The 21,059-nt window shown below is 42.2% G+C and overlaps 1 protein-coding gene across 4 annotated transcripts in view; it reads right to left on the bottom strand.

Annotated features, from left to right (window-relative positions):
- TBC1D4 (TBC1 domain family member 4) overlaps positions 1-21,059 on the bottom strand; it is a 208,838-nt gene that overhangs the window by 76,078 nt on the left and 111,701 nt on the right. For 3 of the 4 annotated variants that reach the window (XM_079778638.1, XM_079778636.1, XM_079778635.1), the window contains exons 2-3: positions 4,818-5,402; positions 3,041-3,130 (exon numbers count right to left, since the gene is read on the bottom strand). In XM_079778638.1, coding sequence (XP_079634764.1) covers positions 3,041-3,130; positions 4,818-5,402 — 675 coding nt within the window. Of the gene's footprint in view, positions 1-3,040; positions 3,131-4,817; positions 5,403-14,855; positions 15,054-21,059 lie in introns of those variants that run through there. The other variant, XM_079778637.1, reaches the window with a different exon arrangement.

Here is a 21,059-nt window from a genome sequence, read left to right as displayed (position 1 = left end):
TTATTTCAGACAAACATTGTTTACTCAGTGCCACAGGAGAAAAATATGATGAACTGCTACTCAGTGAATGGGCGGTCTGGTGATTCATCATAAACCCTGCTTCCAAGAGGCTAAGAATCAGAGAAGCCACATCTAACAATGCTCTAATTAAATGGCATACAATTCCCTAAAGTGTGCATTAAAAATACTAGAACATTTGTCTACTTATAGACCTTAAGGAGCCATGCCTGCTAGAAAACGATGCATTAAAGAAATTATTGCAGATGTCAGTTATCCAAAGGCACAAATCACTGTGCTCCCTGAATGTAGGCTAAGCTAAACAAACTCAGCTACACTTACTAAAACATTCTGAGTCATTGGTGAATCTCAGTCAGCCTGAATACATACATACCAATTAGTAGACAGTACCTTGTTATTTTAATAGCAAGCATGGGATTTTGAAAAGCCAGGTAGGCAAAAATTTAAAGTTGTCTTGCAGTCAACCAAAATCCCAATGAGGAAAAAAAAAAAAAATAGTGTGCAGGGTGCGGGGTATGGATTCAGACAGATCTGAGTTTCAATCTTAGTTCAACCACCTACTGGGTACGAGGCATTGCGCTGGGTTGCTAGTAATTACCTCTGAGGCTCCATTTTTTGTTATGAAAGAGTGGAAATGGCACTAATTGCAAAACATTTTTGTGATTTGGAACTAAGAAATATCTATCATAGTTCCTGGCACGTCTGCTAAATGGTAACCACTATTCTTGTACTAATAAGCTCAAGCTACCTACTAGATATGGTGAAAGGAAATCAACTCTGATAAAAAGGAAAAAGTCTGTAGTGAGGAGAGAGGCTACAATTCATGAGGTGACAGTCAGCTCCACCTGGTACAACTCACTGGTGATGAAAGAATATCGCTTACTAGCTTAGTCCTAAATGGGGAAAATTCACGGGACCTCATTAGCTCAGTGAGTCTTCAGGCAGGGGCACTGTTTCCAGTACAGAAAACCACTCTCCTGTTCCCCTGCTTGCCAGGGACACAGTCCTACAGATTCCGAAGAATGAAACGTTAGTAGGTGTGCATGTGTTAAAAAACAGGCCTATTCCTGAAAGTGGCCACATGACATCAGTTCAGTTCTGGGGAAAGAAGTAATAAGAGCAGAGCCACTCAGTGAGGAGCAAGGGATAACCTGACAATTATTCCATTCAAAGGCTTTTCCACAAATTTCTGTCATATTTTTTTTAGAATGTCAGAATAGAAAAATTGCTTTAAAAAGCTGGGGGGGGGTAGGGGGGGACAAAAACCACATTTGAACTGCCAGTTTGACATATTGGACTTGGCTGGGTTTGTTGTTGTTTTTTAACTATTTTTTTTTCCTTTGGGTGTTCAATGAGCATTGCCAGTTTTCTTACAGAAAGGCGTGGGGACTGTGGGGTAAGTGGCACTTTTTAGGATGATTCTTTGTACTCTGGGGGGAGTGAGGCAGTAACTACACAGTTTATACACCACTCTCTCCCCAGTACTTGGCACAAGGCCCTACATGTTGAAATATCCACTCAACATTTACTGAATACCTAAGTGTGAAGATTGTCTTAACACATCTTCTTCTGATGCTCTGTAGAATAAGACACCACAGAATAAAACACCTGCCCTCATAGAGCGTAGGATCTCCCAGTAAACAGATAATTATGAGAATGCTCAATAAAATACTTTTTCCATCAAAGTGAATCATCTTTCTTCTCAATTTTTTGTCCTTTAAATGGGAATTTAGAAATTTGGAATATATTCTTCCTATAGAGATATGCTGCTTCTATCTCTTATTAGAGTAGAAAATGTTTACCTTTACAACATAATTTTATGCCTTCATATAATAGAACAAAATGAATTAGCTGAGGCTGACGTGGATAATTAAGAAGATATACAAAAGCTTGTCATTTTCGAAGGGAAAAATGTCTGAATATCATACCTATGGTAATGCTAACTTGAAAAACAATTTTTTTTTTAAGACAGTCTTGCTCTGACCAGTGTGGCTCAGTTGGTTGGGCTTCACCCCATGCACTGAAAGGTTGCTGGTTCAATTCCAGGTCAGGTCAGGGCACTTGCCCGGGTTGTGGGCTAGATCCACAGTAGGAGGCATGCAGAAGGCAGCAAATCCATGTTTCGCTCTCACATCAATGTTTCTCTCTCTCTCCCCCTCTCCTTTCCTCTCTCTCTAAAAATCAATTTTAAAAAGTCTTGATTTTTCAACATAAAAACAGAGGAAGAGATCTTGGCAAAATCAAGAGCCCTGTAGTATATCTAAGTCACCTTTCTAGGAAAGAAGTTAATCCTTCTCTATTCCAGAGGCATCCTTGCATTTTTAACCTGCCCATATTTAGATTTAGATACTCCCTCTACTCCAACATCTTCACATTTTTTTTCTATGTTTACAATATATTTAGGTAGTTCTAACTTTTGGATAGATATTCTAAATTATCAGCATGGTATTTAGGACACTAGTTTGTGTCTAATATGACTTGTACACATTTAACTGTATCAATTATTTAAACAAGTTTCAAAGACACGGTTTATGAATTTAAAATAAACAAAAGAACAAAAATACACCAAAATTTTCTTTTCAAAATTTAGGCTTTCCATTAACAGAATTTGAAAGTACCGGTTCTCCTTTTACTGCCTACTATGGTGTCAAGAGCCAACATGACTCAGTGATACCCACAAGTCCCACTGACCAAGATCTGGAGGAACACTATCTGTGAAGGTGTTTTTCAAAAGAACTCATCACCACAAAAACTCCAACAGTGGGGAGAATTTAATGAAGTGACGCCACGAAGAGAAAGGGCTGATGAAAATGAGGACAAACTATTCTGACCCTGAGCAGGCTTTTGTTACTGACATAGACACAAACACATGAACACTCTCAACTTAAGACAAATCCACTTAAAATTTGTAATTGTTTTTAAATAGCCCAATTTGAAGATGTTTAAGCCCAATTATTTGTGGCTAATTTAGAAACAGGATTTGGTTGGTTTCCTCAAAGCTATGATTTACTTCAATACATACCTGAGAACAAGAAGAGATATCTTTAAAATTCTTTTCAAGCACAACTGATTTAGTGTCTGGACTGATCAGGTTAATCTCAAACCGCCCAACCTTAAAAGTAAAAACATTCCAATTAATTTCAACACTCAAGGGCCTAACATCCTACTTTATAATTAAATAGTCAACTAATAATATAGATTCAAATGCTATATCCAGATATACATATGCACATGTGCTTTATCATCCATTCTAACCAATATTTCAACTCCAAATATGAGCAGCCTCATATTTCTTTCTTTTGTCTAAACATCATAACAATTAAGTTGGTCTTAATTTATAAGATACCTTTTGTTTTCAGATTAAAAGTGATTGTCTCTTCAAAAAAAATGTAACCTTTCCTTACTTTGTGATTTCTAAAAATACCAATTATTTAATTATAATTTATAATCATAACTTTCTCCCAAATAGTCAACAAAGAGATATACTATTTGCCATTGGACAGGTAATTAATTTTTTTTAAATAAACAACTCTTCAGAAAAATTAACATCATGGACTATGGCTATCTAAGGAAAAGAATAAATCCGACAGCCCAAAGAAGAGGGAAACAATTAACTCATCACCAAAGGCGAGATGATAGACACTTTAATAATATGCTTAGAGTGATATTAACTTTTTAAAAAGAACAAAACTAAAGAACTCATGAACTTCTGATGAAGGAAATATTACACGCAGGGACTGTTTACCAAGTTATGCTGTGGAATTTCCTTTTCCTGGGTTCTTTATAACAGGATATAAAGAACATCAACACTTTTATTTTTTTAAAGAAAACTAACTTGACAAACTCAGGATTAAAGAACCTCTACAAGGCTTTGTAACAAATTAAGCTCTTTTAAGTGATACCCTATAAAACTTCAAAAACTTTTTATAATTAAGACGGTATCTTTTACACCTATAATAAAGAGAGCGTGCACCAAATTACATTAATCCCTGATCCAGGAAATAATGAGGCCTCTGGTGTTTCTTTAACCTTCTCTTTTGTGTATAATCTCATCTGAAAACACCCCTATAAGCCTCTGGACTTTTCCTTTTCCTCTCCTCCATGCCTAATCTCACTCTCCAGATCCACATCGTTAAATAATCTATAAAACTGACTTTCTGGCCCTGGCTGTGTGGCTCAGTTGGTTGGAGCATTGACCCATACACCAAAAGGCTGTGGGTTTGATTCCCAGTCAGGGCACATGGCTACTGATCGAGGAGTGATGTCTTCTCTCCCTTCCTCCCTCTAAAATCAATACCCATATCCTTGGGTGAGGATTAAAAAAAAAAAAAAAAAAGTAAAGATAAAGCTGCCTCTTCAGGGTCCCAAATGAAGTAAAAGTCGTGACTGAGGGTCACTGTGGACCCCCATAAACAACAACACAACAAAAAAACTGGCTTTCTACAGTTATTTAGAAAACAGCAACTTTTATTTACTCATCCCCCTAAGGCAAATTGCTGGTGATATTAAGAGTCCTCTTCTGTTCTTACGCCTTCCACTAGCTTTCCCGAAATCTCCTTTCTTTCATTGCTTTTCTCTCCATCTCTCCCTGCTCCCTCGTTTCTTACAATCCGCATTCCACGCCTGTCTCTCGGCCCTTCTCTCCTTTCCTTCCTCTTTCTCCACCTGCCTTCTCTGCTTCCCAAGGTGGGGAGAAATAAAAGTTGGATTATTGCAGGAGGCGGCAGTGGGAGGCGCCGGCCCCCGTGCTTCTGTCTAGCCGGGGCTGCGGAGCCGCAGAGCCCCCTGCAGGGCAGCACCTGGAACAGCATGGTTCTGTTCTTCTCCGAGTCCGAGGGCTGCACGTGGCTGGGCGCGCTGGCGTGTCGCCTTCGTGGCTGTGGTTTGTGGCTGTTCTCTGGGACTTTCCTCTGCAGGGCGCCGGTGACGCTGCTGCACCGAGAGCGGAACTCCTGCGGGTCGTCAAAGACAGAATCCTCCAAAATCCGCTCGGGGAAGCACACTCGAGAGCCGGCCAGCGCAGGCTGGCTGGCCACGGCTGGTAAGGCAGCGGGGGTGTCGGGGATGCCATCGCCTTCCTCCAACAGAATGTCTGCGGGGGAGCTGGGCCCCTCCACCTCGAAGACGGCGCGGGGGGTGGCGGCGTCGGGGCCGCGCTCGCCCTGGCCCCGCAGGCGCTGCTGCTCGTGCAGGCTGAACTGCTCGATGCAGTCGTCGATGAGGCTGGACGGGGCCTTCTTGTGGGTCACGGTCACCTTCCCGCAGTACAGGACCTCGAACTTCTGGGAGTTGTAGAAGGCGTCCTCGTTGTCTTTGCTGGGCTTGGCATCCTCTTTCATGGCCGCTTTGGACAACTGCCTTATGCTGCTGATGACATCCGGAACCTAAAAGGTAATTTACAATACTCGTTTCAGCCAACTCTTAGAGATCATGTATGTTTCCCAGACCTGTTATCATCACACAGAATGCTACCAAATGATAAAATATGGAAAGTAACAATCAGACCCTACGTAAAGTAAATTTAAATTACACTATCAGACATAGATGACTTAAAAGTAAGATTGACATTTAATGATACCGTATTATACATTCCCGTTTTAAATGTATTCATTTTCCAAACAACAAAACCATGAATGATATAGGCCACTATCAACCTTTAATAAATCATAGTCTACCTTTTGAGTGCTTTTATAAGTTATTGTGAGGCATCAAAATTAAGGGGAAAAGATAACATTTTTAAAGTGTAATGATTGAAAATACATGAATAAATAAACAAATAAAAGTTATTATGAGCCTCAGCAGACAGGAACCAAAGTTTCAACTTTCCAGATCAACAAATTAAAATCCACACACCATCAGCATTAGCCATCAGGAACAATGCAAATTAAAGCCACAGTAAGGCAACATTACACACCTATTAGAATGGCTTACAATCAAAAGACCAAGAGCCCACTGGGAGGCAAAGCGATTGGAACTTTCATACATTGTATTTGGAAATGTACAAAGGCACAACCACTTTAGAAAACTGTTCAGCAGTTTCTTAGGAGTTAAACACAGACTTAACTCAGGACCCAATAGTCCACTGCTGAGATTTAGCCAAAAGCCCTGAAAATTCATATTCACATAAAAGCTTGTACTGGTACATGAATATTCACAGAAGCCTTAGTCAAAACACCCCAAAACTGGGGGGAAAAAAACACCAAAAACTCACAAATGTTCATCAACAAGTGACCACTCCCTAATTATCAGGGAAATGCAAATCAAAACCACAATGAGAGCCCTGACCAGTGTTGCTAAGTGGTTAGAGCATTGACCCGCACACCAAAGGTCTTGGATTCGATCCCAGTCAAGGGCACATACCTGGGTTTCGGGTCCACTCCCCACCCTCAGTCAGGGCTCGTTCGAGAGGCAACCAGTCAATTTGTCTCTCTCAAACTGATGTTTCTCCTCTCTCTCTCTCTCTCTCTCTCTCTCTCACCCCTCCTTCCCTCCCCCTTCCCTTCTACTCTCTCTGAAAAAAGCAATGGAAAAAATATCCTCAGGTGAGGATTAAAAAAAAAAAAAAAACCACAGTGAGACATCACCTCACACCTGTTGGAATGATATCATCAAAAAGACAAGTGATGACAAGTGCTGATGCAGACACGCAAAAAAGGGACCCTTGCGCACTGTTGGTGGGAATGTAAATTGGTGCAGCCTCTGTGGAAAACAGTATGGATGTTTCTCACACTACTAATAATAGAGCTACCTTATGACCCAGTAATTTTACTTCTGGGCATATATACAAAGGAAACAAAATCACTATCTTGAAAAGATATCTGCACCCCCATGTTCACTGCAACATTATTCACAAAGCCAAGACACAGAAACAACCTAAGTGTCCATTAACAGATAAATGGATAAAGAAAATGTGAAATACACACACACACACACACACACACACACACACACACACACACAATGGAATATTATGTAACCATAAAAAAGAAGGAAATTCTGCCATTTGGTACAACATGGATGGACCTTAAGAGCATTTTGCTAAGTAAAGTAAATTGGACAAAGACAAATACTATGTGATCTCACTTATATGTGGAATCCAAAAACAAAAACAAAAGCAAAAAAGGCTCATAGAAACAGAAGAAATTGGTGATTGCCAGAAGCCAATGGTGGGGGGAATGGTGATCAAAGGTACAAACTTCCAAAAGATAAATAAGCTCTGGGGATGTAATATACAGTGTGGTAACTATATATATAAAAGCCTAAGCAACAGGCCGACCGGTCGCTATGATGCACACTGACCACCAGGGGGCAGATACTCAACGCAGGAGCTGCCCCCTGGTGGTCAGTGCGCTCCCACAGCGGGAGCGCTGCTCAGCTGACCAGGATGAGTGGGGCCCGGATGAGCGGAAGCGGCTCCTCCCCGGATCCCTGCAGGCCACGTGAGTGACCCCACCAGTGCATGAATCCGTGCACCAGGCCTCTAGTAGGTAATAATACTCTATTATACAGTAGGGCCTTGGGTTACGTCGGAGATTCGTTCCTACAGCGTGACATAACGCGATTTTCACCATAAGTCGGAACCCACCTACATAAGCACCTATGTCACTCACAATAACATGAAAGTAATGAAGAGAAACAGTAAAAAAATTTTAAAAGAAAGATAACTATTCCTGACCTTTACTTGTGGTAATTAAATAATAAAAAACATAAAGCACATATGTACATACGTCAAAATGATGGAACGTTGTTTTTTTTTTATATAAATACTGTAAATGAGAGATGGCGACGCAACCACGAAATGTACGTCGAGACTGAAGTAACCCGAGGACTGCCTGTATATTTTAAAGTTGCTAAGAGAGGAGACCTTAAAAGTTTTCATCATAAGAAAAATATTGTAAGTATGTACAGCTGCGATTTTCAACCTTTTTCATCTCATGGCACATATAAACTAATTACTAAAATTCTGTGGCACACCAAAAAATGTATTACGTATTTTGCTGATCTGACAAGAAATAGGTATATTTTTGAATTACTTACAAAAATATCCTATATAATAAAGAGGTAATATGCAAATTGACCATCACTCCAACATACAAAATAGCCACCCCCATGTGGACACAGATGGCCGCCACACGATGGCCAGCAGCAGAGGGCAATTGTGGGCAATCAGGCCTGCAGGGGAGGGCAGTTGGGGGGAACCAGGCCTGCAGGGGAGAGCAGTTAGGGGTGACCAGACCGGCAGGGGAGGGCAGTTAGGGGCAACCAGGCCAGCAGCAGAGGGCAGTCGTGGGCAATCAGGCCTGCAGGGGAGGGCAGTTGGAGGGGACAAGGCCTGCAAGGGAGGGCAGTTGGGGGGGACCAGGCCTGCAGGGGAGAGCAGTTAAGGGCGGCCAGGCCAGCAGGGGAGGGCAGTTAGGGGCAACCAGTCCTGCAGGGGAGGGCAGTTGGGAGGTACAAGGCCTACAGGGGAGGGAAGTTGGGGGGGACCAGGCCAGCAGGGGAGGGCAGTTGGGGGCAACCAGGCCTGCAGGGAAGGACTGTTAGGGGTGACTGGGCCAGCAGGAGAGGGCAGTTGGGGGCAATTGGGCTGGCAGGGGAGCAGATAGGCGTCAATCAGGCTGGCTGGGGAGTGGTTAGGGGGTGATCAGGCTGGCAGGCAGAAGCGGTTAGGGGCAATCTGACAGGCAGGCAAGTGAGCGGTTGGGAGCCAGCAGCCCTGGATTGTGAGAGGAATGTCCAACTGCCCATTTAGGCCCGATCCCGGTGGGGTTCCAGATTGGAGAGGGTGCAGGCTGGGCTGAGGGACACACACACCCCCGTGCACACAAATTTCGTGCACTGGGCCTCTAGTAAGAATAGTAATTACCTACCATTTTTGCTCTAAAGTGACTTTTTAAAAAATCATTGTTTAATTTCTGGCACCAAGAATTAGCCAATCAGATGCAATCTTATTATGTGACCAATAAGATACAACTCTGTTATATGACCTATATATTTTTGGTGCAAGACAGGGCATTCACACGGAACAGCTACTATTGTGTTGGCTGTTGTCATTTTTTTATTTGACGGTCTAAGATAAAAGAGGTCAGTGCCTCTGACTAGTCAGGTATCGCATGTTTTAAATATTCTTGCAGCACACCAGCTGAAATTGCTGATGTAAGGTGATGGATGTTAACTAGAGTTATTGTGGTAAATCGTGTCACAATGCATCCATGTATCAAATCATTATGTTGTATACCTTAAACTAATACAACATCATCTATAATAATAAAAGCTTAATATGCTAATTAGACCAGACATCCTTCCGGACGTCCCTCTGGACGACCTTCCAGGTGCCAGAGGGAAGACGGTACCAGCAGCCGCGGGTAAGAAGACCTACTTTTGCACAAATTTCGTGCATTGGGCCTCTAGTATGTCAATAATACTGAAGAAAAAAGTTAATGGATAAGAAAAATGTGGTACATTCACACAATGGAATACTACTCATCATCTCTCACCCAGTTTATTGCAATAAACTTTTTAACTGGTGTATCTTGCCCGCTTCAGTCTATTCTTAAACGTCAAAGGGATCCTTTTTAAACTTGTCATGTTACTAGCAAATCCTCCAAGCTCCCCATTTCATTAAGGGTAAAAGACAAGATCCTTACTGTTAGGGTCCCTGAAGAAGGCCAAAATTGGTAAATGATTATAAATTACTAGAAGCCCGGTGCACGAAATTCGTGCATTGGGGGGGTGGGGTCCCCTCAGCCCAGCCTGCGCCCTCTAGCAGTCCCAGAGCCCTTGGGAGATGTCTGACTGCTGGCAGTCGGACATCCTTAGCGCTGCCGCGGAGGCGGGAGAGGCTCCCACCACCGCCGCTGCGCTTGCCAGCCATGAGCCGGCTTCTGGCTGAACGGCGCTCCCCCTGTGGGAGGGCACTGACCACCAGGAGGCAGCTCCTGCATTGAGCATCTGCATCTGCCCGCTGGTATTCAGTGTGCGTCATAGCGACCGGTCATTCTGCCGTTTGGTCAATTTGCATATTAGCCTTTTATTGTATAGGATTAGGTCATCTGGATACCAGATGGGCTGAGCCCCAAAATGGCATCAGCCCCCAGAGACAGAAGTCAGAGATTTTAAATGACTCTAGGCGGGCTTTTTCTGGGCGGAGAATTCTATGGGCGGGTCCAGATCCTGGGAAGGTCTGAAGGGGAAGGATAATGGTCTTAGCAAGTGGAACATGGTCTAAGCAACAGGGATTGTCTGTTGTGAAGTGGTCTAAAGGTCAGTTCCCAGAGGAGGGGGTATTTATTCAATTATTTGATCAGACCTAACACTTACAATGTACAGAGTCCTTGTCATCTGAATATGAGAAGCATATAGATTAAGCGTGCACTGTGGCTACACATCCTCCATGACCCCTTCAGAGGTCAACCTGGATTTTCATTTTTTCATCCCCGGCTCATTAGCTCTGATCTTACTCCTACATAGCACTCCCTCACACTCACTCTACCTTCAGCCACACCAGCCTCCTAGTTATTCCTGGAACCTGCCAGGCACACTCTTTTCTTTTTTTTTTTTTTTAATTTCTTTATTGATTAAGGTGTCACATATTTGTCCTCATCCCCCCATTCCCATCCCCCACCCCTCCCCACGGATGCCCCCACCCCCCTGTTGTCCTTAACCATTGGTTAGGCTCGTATGCATGCACACAAGTCCTTTGGTTGATCTCTCCCCCCTACCCCCACCCTCCCCTGAGGCCCGACAGTCCGATCAATGCCTCCTTGTTTCTGGGTCTGTTCTTGTTCATCAGTCTATGTAATTCATCATTTCCCCTAGATGAGTGAGATCATGTGTTACTAGAAATATACTTATAAGAACCGAATGTGAGACGAGCAATAATAGTTATGCTGACAGGCAAATGAATCAGTCTGTAGTAAGTTTCTTTCTGGACCAACAGTTCTTTTGAGACCCAATTTCAATGTCCACCAGTTCCTTATGTGTACATGTCGGCACTGACTTTTCAGCTCTGGATGGTGGACAAATGGTGGTAATGCAGGTCCGACTCCCTCTGGTTTGGTCTCACCCGGATGCAGGGGCGCGGCTTCACCTGGACTCAGTGGCGTGCGTCCTCACCCGGACCTGGGACCCAGCATCACCCAGGCCCCGGGGTGCGTGGCCTCACCCGGATCCAGGTGTGTGCGGCCTCACCTGGTCCCAGGATCCAGCCTCACCCGGACCCAGGGGCGTGTGGCCTCTCCCGGACCCAGGGGCGCGGCCTCACCCAGACCCGGGACCCAGCCTCACCCGGATCCAGGGGCGCACGGCCTCACCCGGACCCAGGATCCAGCTTCACCGGGACCTGGGACCCAGCCTCACCCGGATCCAGGGGCGCGTGGCCTCACCCGGACCCAGGATTCAGCTACACCCAGACCCAGGGGTGCGTGGCCTCACCCGGACCCAGGGGCGCGTGGCCTCTCCCGGACCCAGGGGCGCGGCCTCACCGGGACCCGGGACCCAGCCTCACCCAGATCCAGGGGCGCACGGCCTCACCTGGACCCAGGGAGGCGCGGCCTCGCCCGGACCCGGCCTCGCCCGGACCCGGGACCCAGCCTCACCCGGATACACACTCCTCTCTTAAGGTCTCTGAACTCCATGCTCCTCCCCCATATAACTGCAAGTCTCCCCCCCTCACCTCATTTAAATTGATGCTCTAATGTCATCTTGTGAGGCAGCGCCCATCCCCCACTGGAACGAAAACACACATACACACACACACGCACACACACTGACACAGCCAGCGTTTTCCTGGATTTTTCCCCTACTTTATAGCTCTCCATAGCACTTACCAACTTTAACATTTTGTATGATTTATTTGCTAAAATATAAGCTCTAGGAGGGTGGTGATTTGTCCCTCCCTCCCTTCCTTCCTTCCTTCTTCATTTTTTCCTTGTTGTATCCCCAGAGCCTAGAATAATTCCTGGTACATCTCAGACCCTCAATATGTGTACTAGCAAAAATAAACTGCTTTGGTCATTTTTATCTTTGAAAAAAGAGGAGATCATCTTATCTTCAGGGCTGCTTCACATTCAGACTCCTACGGCATATCTTCAAACCTTCCAGCGCCAATTCTAAATCCAGAATTTCTTCTCTTCCATGTAATTATTTGGGATATATTGCCAGAGAATTCACAATTTAAAAATCACAATAATTTCAGCTGGCTGTTATGAAAAGATAAAGTCTAAACACTATAGTTTCAATGACTCGCCCTGAACACTTGGCATGGCTCAGGGAAACCGTCAGGGGTTTTGTACTAAAGCATGACCAGCAGCCTTAGCTCTCTGGCATTTTCTTTTTACTTCAATACCTGATAAGGTTCAAAGCTATGGAAGTGAGCTAGCTGACATTAAACCCTGCGAAAGGTAATAAAAACCATCTTTTTATTACATATTTTTCATCTGATTTTGCAACCAACATGCTTCTAAATTTCCAGACATGTTTCTGTAAAAGTACGGACAGAAATAGTATCGGCAGGATTTTATGAACCTGGAGAATTTTTATCTTGTTACAAATATTGAAGTTATTTTGGTGTGGCGTTAAAGTTATATTGTATTCCACCATTGAGGCTGCATATAAAGTCAACTCAACCTCAGTTGTGTCACTCACTCTGTGTTACCTGTTTGTACGTTTTCTCTTCCATTATATTGAGAGCTCTTACAGGAAGGACTGATCAGTGTCTGAATTTCTAGTCTCACAGGACAGCTCCCTATGACCACAGGTAAAGGCTCAGCACCTACATGTGATACAGTTAATGACCCAGCTTATACAAGCAAAGCTCATCATCTGGACTGAACTGAGCCATTTAACCTTCCAGTCATTTGAGTTGTTAACTACACTGTGAAACCTAAATTCTAGCTGCCTGTAATAGCTTTTCTCAGGTCATAGCTAACCACAGCTGCAGAGAGACTAGCTGCGAGACTGACCTAACAACACTCAGCTCTGGTTTTGCTTGTCATCATGTGCAAGACACACATAAAAGTTAACGTTATACAGCCCCTGTCTACACGCTCAGAGCCCACAGCAGAAAAGTCGCACTCACAGTAGGGAAATGAGTTATCAGAGAATCATGAAAACCTTCTATGGAGGCATTTATTTAAAGGAGCTATCAGAAGCAGCAGAAGAGAAATAAAATCTCCATCTAGTACTTGCACATACAAATGATATTTTGAGGAAACAATATTCTCCCAGAGGACAGTGCTAACTGACATTACATATATAAATGAACTTGACTTCCTGTGTGTATTGAATCTTACATCTCCTATGTTTCTACAACATCCTATATAATAAAAGGCTAATATGCAAATCGACTGAATGGCGAAATGACCGGTTGCTATGATGCACACTGACCACCAGGGGGCAGGTGCACAACGCAGGAGCTGCCCCCTGGTCATCAGTGCACTCCCACAGGGGGAGCGCCGTTCAGCCCACAGCAGAAAAGCTGGGCTCACGGCTGGCGAGTGCAGCGGCAGTGGCGGGAGCCTCCCCATGAGGAGCAGGCCTAAGCCGCCAGTCAGACATCCCCCAAGGCTCCTGGACTGCGAGAGGCTGCAGGCCAGGCTAAGGGAACCCCTGCTTCCCTGAGTGCATGAATTTCATGCACTGGGCCTCTAGTTACACCATAAGCTCTTAAGTGAAAGAATGAGTTGGGGTGATTTTGAATCTTACTTAGAGCTCTTCCATATGACCACTGGGAATGTGTTCTCTGCTCAGAAGAAATGGGGCAACTGCTGTCAGCAAACAGTCATAGAAGTAGTAGTGAACAGCTACCTAGAACCCTGATAAAAGTTCTCTGGGAGTGAGATAGGTTTACTAAATTTCTGTTGATACCTCAAGAGGTCTGGCAGTCCTCAAAATAGGGAGCCATGGCTTTCCACTCTGCTCACCCCAAGCAGGAAGCGAATGCGTGTGTCAGGAATGTCTCCAGAAGCTATGGAGCACCTCAAGCTACACACTCCTGCTGCTCACTCTGGGTCCTCACACCCTAGCTACAGAAGACACCATTGCTCAGAGTCCACCCGCATCCCACAGAGCCGATGAGGACTTAATGCCAACTCAAGGAAAGGTGTTTATTCTGTGGCAGCACATAATCTTTAACATAAAACAATAATAATGACCTCAAAAGTTCCACCACACGAGAGATTGACAGGTTTAAATTCTATTTCTAGTTGGACCAGAAATTTTGCTATTCTGCCTCTTTGAATTTCCTCTCCAGTAAAGGGGAGGACAGATAGATAGTTAATAGAGTCTCATCTAGATACAAATATCTGTGAGTTTATTTTTGTATCAATTGTCACTATAGGAGCAAGATAATATACATTAAAAGAAAATGGAAAACTGTCTCTATTATTAAGCCAGAAATATAGTAAGTCATTGAAATTATTCATCTCCATTGACACAAAGTAATCAATTCAACAAACAATAAAATGAACAGGGCTTTTTACAAATGCCTCTTGATTCTTTAGAAAAAGCACAGTGCCACCTTTAGCTAACATTTTGCTGTTACACTTCAGTAATCTCACTAAAAGAATTTAGATTCAAGTATCAAAAATTCAGACATTAAAGCAATTCCTCACTCTAGAGTAAAAGGAATTTCCCACTAGACCCCTAAATGTCATGCTGTTGTTTCTCATTAATTATCATAATTATTTATCACACTCCAAGCAACCCAGTGGAATTGTAAAAATTACATTTTGCCTGACTTCAGAAACAAATTCTACAACTACGGCACAATAAAGTTTACAGACTCAGGCAAACACAGGGTAAAAATCGAGGTCATTAAACGCACTAAGGAAAGATACCTGTGCTCAGGAAGCCGGTGGCAAGTGGTTCTCCAAAAGCACTGAATACACCACACCGATGTAATCCTCAGTATTCGCCTCCGTCACACTTAGAAGTTCCCTTTCTTCTTAAGTCAGTCAGCCGTGACTGCACTGTGTTTGTTGGAAGTCCACCTTATCCCTATGCAGCCAATTATAAAAGCTTCCAGGAGTAACCGTTATTGCTTCAAAAGGAAAGTATTTCCTGACTCTGCAATCAGGAAACACCCTGATTGTTCAGGAGTGAAGCACAAGAGCGTTCGCTGGCTTTCTTTAGAAAGAACATTTTAAATTTGATAGCCATTGTCTTTCTTATGCTACTTAAATAATCACAAGTGCCCGGCACTCATTAATAATGAAGACAAGAGATGAACCTCTGGTACCATGTCTTTTTCCTCAGAGACTTCATTGATAAACAGATGAACCTCAGCAAACGTTTAGAAATGGATACAAATATGAATGTGAGAATAAGCTGCTTAAAAACATACTTTAAAAAAAAACAAAACACCTGGGCCTGGCCCGGTATGGCTAGGTGGTAGAGCATAGCCATGAACCAGGAGGTCAGGGTTCGATTCCCAGTCTTGGCACATGCCCAGGTTGTGGGCTCAATCCCCAGTGGGGGGTGTGCAGGAGGTAGCCAGTGGGTGATTCTCTCTCATGATTGATGTTTCTCTCTCTCCCTCTCCCTTCCTCTCTCTGAAATCAATAAAATTCTATAAAATAAAATTTTAAAAAACCTGGGTAAATCCTTTTACAATTGATGAGATTAATTGATTCATTTCTTATTCATATTTTTATAATAATTATAGTAAGTACAGCAAGATATAGAAAATTGCAAAAAGAGGTGTAAAAACTTTTGAAGGAAACCTTGGGAAACATTTCAAGTAAAATGAAAAAAAAAAAACTGCCTAATGAGAAGAACTAACAATTTAAACTCGCTTCAATCAAATAGAGACAGTATGGAAAAGAAATATGTTTGCTTTGGGAGTAATATGTGCCTTTAGGGGAGGGGAGGGTCCCTTCCTAATTTTGTCTGACTTAAACTATTAAGATCAGGTCAGCATTTTGAGAAAAGTCCAATTTTGTCATTTAACGTTATAATTTCTATTTGGTTTCCTGAAGCTCATCTCCAGCCAATGGAAAGTGATCAGAAGGTATATGCACATCGTGAAATGGCCCACTCACATTACGGAAACACTAACTGCTCCCTAAGAACCCTTAGGTTTTTCCAGTCCCAGTTATTTGGGATCGTGGTCTGTCATTTTTAACGTGAGGCCGTCTGACAATCTTAATTAGAAATGAAAATGATTTTTAAACCATTTTCACTTTTGCCCAAAAGTACTTCAGCAAGTCTTTGTTAAAAATCTAAAATATTACTTTAAGAGATATTCTGCACCAGTAAAAAGATGTGTGATTTTCACTAGGTCTAGAGTCTAAATTGACTGGAGTAACACGGTGATTTTAAAATTACAGAATTTTAAAACTAAAGGTGCACTATCTTGTTCTACAGATGTGGAAACAAACCATTTACATCAAAAGTTAAGCTAATAAAGCAGAAAACAACGAGAGTGCAGGGAAGGAGACTTTCTGGGGCCAAAGAAAGCGGAGTATCTCTGCTTCCAAGTTGCTTAGTTTGTCTTGGGCTTGAGCCAAAACAGTTTCCTCTCAGACCAGGATTTTCCTTCTCAGATAGTCCCCTGTCACTTTGCTCCAAACTCATTTTTGGCTCAGCAGCTCTCTAACTGCTGCCTTCTTGGTGGCATCTGAGTCCGATCCAGCATCAGAGAGAGAGAGAAATTCCTTAAACTTTTCAGCTAAGTTCTCCTCTCCCACTCCATCTCACTGATCATATCGTCGAATTCCTTCTCTGGGAGATATGACCACTGCCTGTAAGACCACTTAGAATTTGCAAACGCGGTCATATATAAAACACATGAGACTAACTCATGGAACAAAATGTGGGGAATCATGCCGTTGGGTTCAGGGAATGGAATGTCCTCAGCAGCAGCTGAGTTAAGTGCTGCAGGAAAAGATGAGCACAAGGTAGAAACGTGGTGACAGAGGTCAGATGGCAAAGGAGAGGTAAGAACAGTCCCTTTCAAACTCCCTTTCAAAAGCAAAATCATTATTTTTTAGAGCAGATTAGTCCACAGCGTAGCATAACAGAAGGGGACATAACATGCAGTTAGAGGTCTTTAGTTGAAAGCCCCATTCCAATATCCATATTGCCCATTACAGGAAAGACACCATATCCTCTCAGCCTCGCTTGTTCCTTCTGCGAAATGGGAAAGTGTTTACTTCAGAGGTAAGCTGGGAAAATTAAATTAAATGGGCAAATGTGCCTGACACACTGCTAGGACACTGAAAACATTCAATGCTGTTCAAGTAAATAAAATAGGTAAGTCGGATTTGCACTGTGTAAGCAGATGGAAGAAGCTGCTAAATAAGAAAACACTGTCTTCATGAAATTTAGTAGCAGGGATATAAAATAAGTAAAATATAAAGGGTTTTAGATAGTAAAGATTACCAAGGAGAAAAATAATGCAGGCAAAGGGGACAGAAAATTTGGAGGGGGTGGCAGAAGATTTGCACTTTTAGTGAGTGGAGTAAAAACCTCTTTTCAGCAAGGAGGTGAGCCATGCTGATATGTGGGGGAGGAGCATTCCAGACAGACAGAACATCATGTACCAAGGCCTTGAAGCAGACAATCGCCTGGCACGTTCAAGGAACCACAGGGAGCCAGTGTGGCTGAATGTGAGCGAGTGAGCAGGAGAGATTATCCAAGAGGCCACTGTGAGGCCAGGGGCATCCAAATCATGCAGGACCTTGAAAGGACTGGCGTCTACTCTTAGTGCGACAGAAAGCCAAGGTCGGGTGCTGAGTTGTGTGCAAAGGTCCGGTTGGCTGCTGTGTGATTAGATGGCAAAGATGTGGAGGCAGGAGCCTACTGCACCCACCCAGGGGGGACAATGGTGGCTCACCCAGGATCCACAGCAAGGAAAGTGGTGAGAAGATGAAGGGTCTGGATATAGTTTTAAAAGCACCGTCAAGGCGACCTGTTGATGTAGTTAATGTGATGTGTAAGAGGGGAGAGGAGGAAGGAATGACCTTCATGGGTTTGGGCCAGTGAAACACACTGAGGGACGGGGATGCTTAAGAAAGCAGGAGCTTAGTTTTGGACATGTTAATTTTGAGAAGCTGTTCTGTTCGGACAAGTCCAAGAGGACATGACAGTAGGCAACTGAAAATATGTGTCTAGAGCTCAGGGGAGAAAACAGTACTGAATTTATATATGAAATAAATTTTGGAAAAAACAGTGTATGCAGTTAGGCAAAAAAAAAACAAAAAAACACCAAAAATAAAAAACACAGTCTTGTACCTTACCAAAATAAAAATAACATAGTTTGATTACAAAGTATTTGTGCCACTTGTGTAAAATAACTCCATATTTCTTTTATTGATTGTGGGTATTTATACAGATACAACCAAAAACATGAAATAAGCAAACTCATTAATACAAGAAAAGCAAACTTCTTATATAAATGTAATCAAGAAAGTTAAATCTTCCATTTTTTCACTATAATTACAAATAGGGGTATCTAAGAAATACCCCTGAAAAGTTGTTATTTATTTATGTACGCTGGTACTATGAGAATCTCAATTTCAAATGCAGCAGAGCCCTTTACCCAACCAAAAAGCACTTTCAATGTGAGATCAATCTACTACCCGTTTATTCAACTGGATGCCTTCTTTTCATCAAATTCATCTTGTTTTCTTCATGCTCACCTTCTTAAAAGTATATAGATAAAAAATCAATGATCCCCTAGCCAAGCTAACTAAGATAAAAAGGGAGATAAAACAAATTACTAATATCAGAAATGAAAAAGGGACATCACTACAGAGCCCATGGACATTAAAAGGATAATAAAATAATACTATGAACCACTCTATGCCCAGAAATTTGATATCCTAAGTGTAATAGACCAATTCTTTAAATGACACATCTGGCAAAACTCACACAAGAAGAAACAGATGATCTGACTAGGCCTATCTCTATTAAAGAAATTGAATCAATGACTAATAAGCTTCCAAAATAGAAAGCACTAGGTTCATGAGTTTGCTGTTAAATTTTATAAAATATTTATGGAAGAAATTATATCATTTCTCTCTAATCTCTTTCAGAGGAAAAAAGCAGAGATAAAAACTGTAGTCCACTATCTCTTATGAACGTAAGTGCAAAAATCCTTGAAATATCAATGAGATGCAAAAATCCTTGAAATTGAATTTAAAAAAAAAGCGTAAAAAGAATTATATACAAAGACCAAGTGGGATTTATCACAGGTGTGCAAGGCTGGTTAACACTTGAAAATAAATTAACATAATCCATCACATTAACAGACCAAAAATCAATCAATCAATCAATCACATGACCTATCAATAAATGCAGAAAAACATTTGACAAAATCCAACACCCATTCATTATCAAAACTCTGAGCCAACTGGGAATAGAGGGCAACTTCTCCACTTGATAAAGGTTATCTACAAAAAAAACCTAGCTCTATCATACTTAATAATGAGAAACTCAAAGCTTTCCTACTAAGTTCCTATACAAGGCAAGGATCAGGTGCCCACTAAGATCACCCCTCCATTTCAGCATCACACTGGAAGTCCTTGTTAATGCAATTGAGCAAGAGCAGAAGACAAAAGGTATAAAGATGGGAAAGGAAGGAATAAAACTGTTTTATTCTCAGATGACATAATCATTTATGTAAAATCTCTGAATCAACAAAATAAACTCCTAGGACTAATACAGTAAATGACTATAGCAAGGCTGTAGGATATAAGGTTAATGTAGGGAGTGGCTATAGGGTTAAGCCTCGGACTGACCTATGGCAGGGCCACAAACAAGTCCCAGCGTGGAGGGCAGAGCCCTCCTAGCATAATTAAGCTTGATCTTATAGTCCTCCCTAGGTAGCTAATGGGCTGTGGGAGGTGCAGCAAGTGCTGCCAAAACAAGGTGAAACTCACAAGAACATTGTAAACATGTTGACCACTTCCCTTGTTTTGCTTTGTGTGCTCTGACTATAAAATAAAGCTTCGGCTTGCAGGCTGGGTCTCTCTGTGTCCTCATCCAGGCCCAGGAGATCCACCTAGCCCCAGCTGTATTCTCTTGTCTGTCTTCTTTAATCCTTCACCGCCCCTCCTCAGGTTCACCCTGGCCGTGCTGAGTGCAGTTCAGGTTAACATATAAAAGTCAATTGCTTAGCCAGCAATGAACACGTGGAATTTGAAATTAAAAACACAATACCATTAACATTAGCACTTCCAAAAATAAAATACTTAGGTATAATCTAAGTATTCACACACAAGACCTATATAAACCTCTGATGAACACAATCAAAGAAAAACTAAATAAATGGAGAGGTAGTCCATGTTCACGATTAGGAAGATTCAATATTGGCCACGTGTCAGTGCTTCCCAACTTCATCTACAGATTCAATGTCATGCCAATCAAAATCCTCAACATGTTATTTTATGAATATTGACAAACAGATTCTAAAGTTTATATGGAGGGGCAAACAACTCAGAATAGCCAATATCATACTGAAGAAGAGCAAAGTTGGAGGACTGACAATATCTGACTTCACGATTTGCAATAATCAAGACAGTGTGGTATTGGTAAAAGAATAGACAAATAGATCAATAGAAATAGAGGAGATGGCCCAAAAATAGAGCCACTTAAATATATAGTCAACTGATCTCTGATAAAGTAGCAAAGATAATTCAAGGGAGCAAAAAATAGTCTCTTCAACAAATGATGCTGAAACGACTGGACATCCACATGCAAAAAAAATAATAATCTAGACACAGATCTTACACCCTCTGTAAAAATTAATTCAAATGGATTATATACCTATCTGTAAAATGCAAAAATATAAAACTCCAGGAGAAAACTAGAGGACCTTGGATATGGTGATGCCTTTTCAGATACAACATCGAAGATATAATCCATGAAAAAAATAGTCGATAAGTAGACTTCATTAAAATTTAAAACTGTTCTGCAAAAGAGAGTATCAAGAGAATGAGAAGACAAGCCATGGACTGAGAGAAAATATTTGCCAAAGACACTTCTGGAAAGGACTATTATCCAAAATAATATGCAGAACTCTCAAAACTCAACAATAA

Source organism: Cnephaeus nilssonii (genome assembly GCF_951640355.1).
Source record: "Cnephaeus nilssonii genome assembly, chromosome: 8".
Classification (NCBI taxonomy): domain Eukaryota; kingdom Metazoa; phylum Chordata; class Mammalia; order Chiroptera; family Vespertilionidae; genus Cnephaeus; species Cnephaeus nilssonii.
This window is presented reverse-complemented; position numbering and strand designations above follow the sequence as displayed.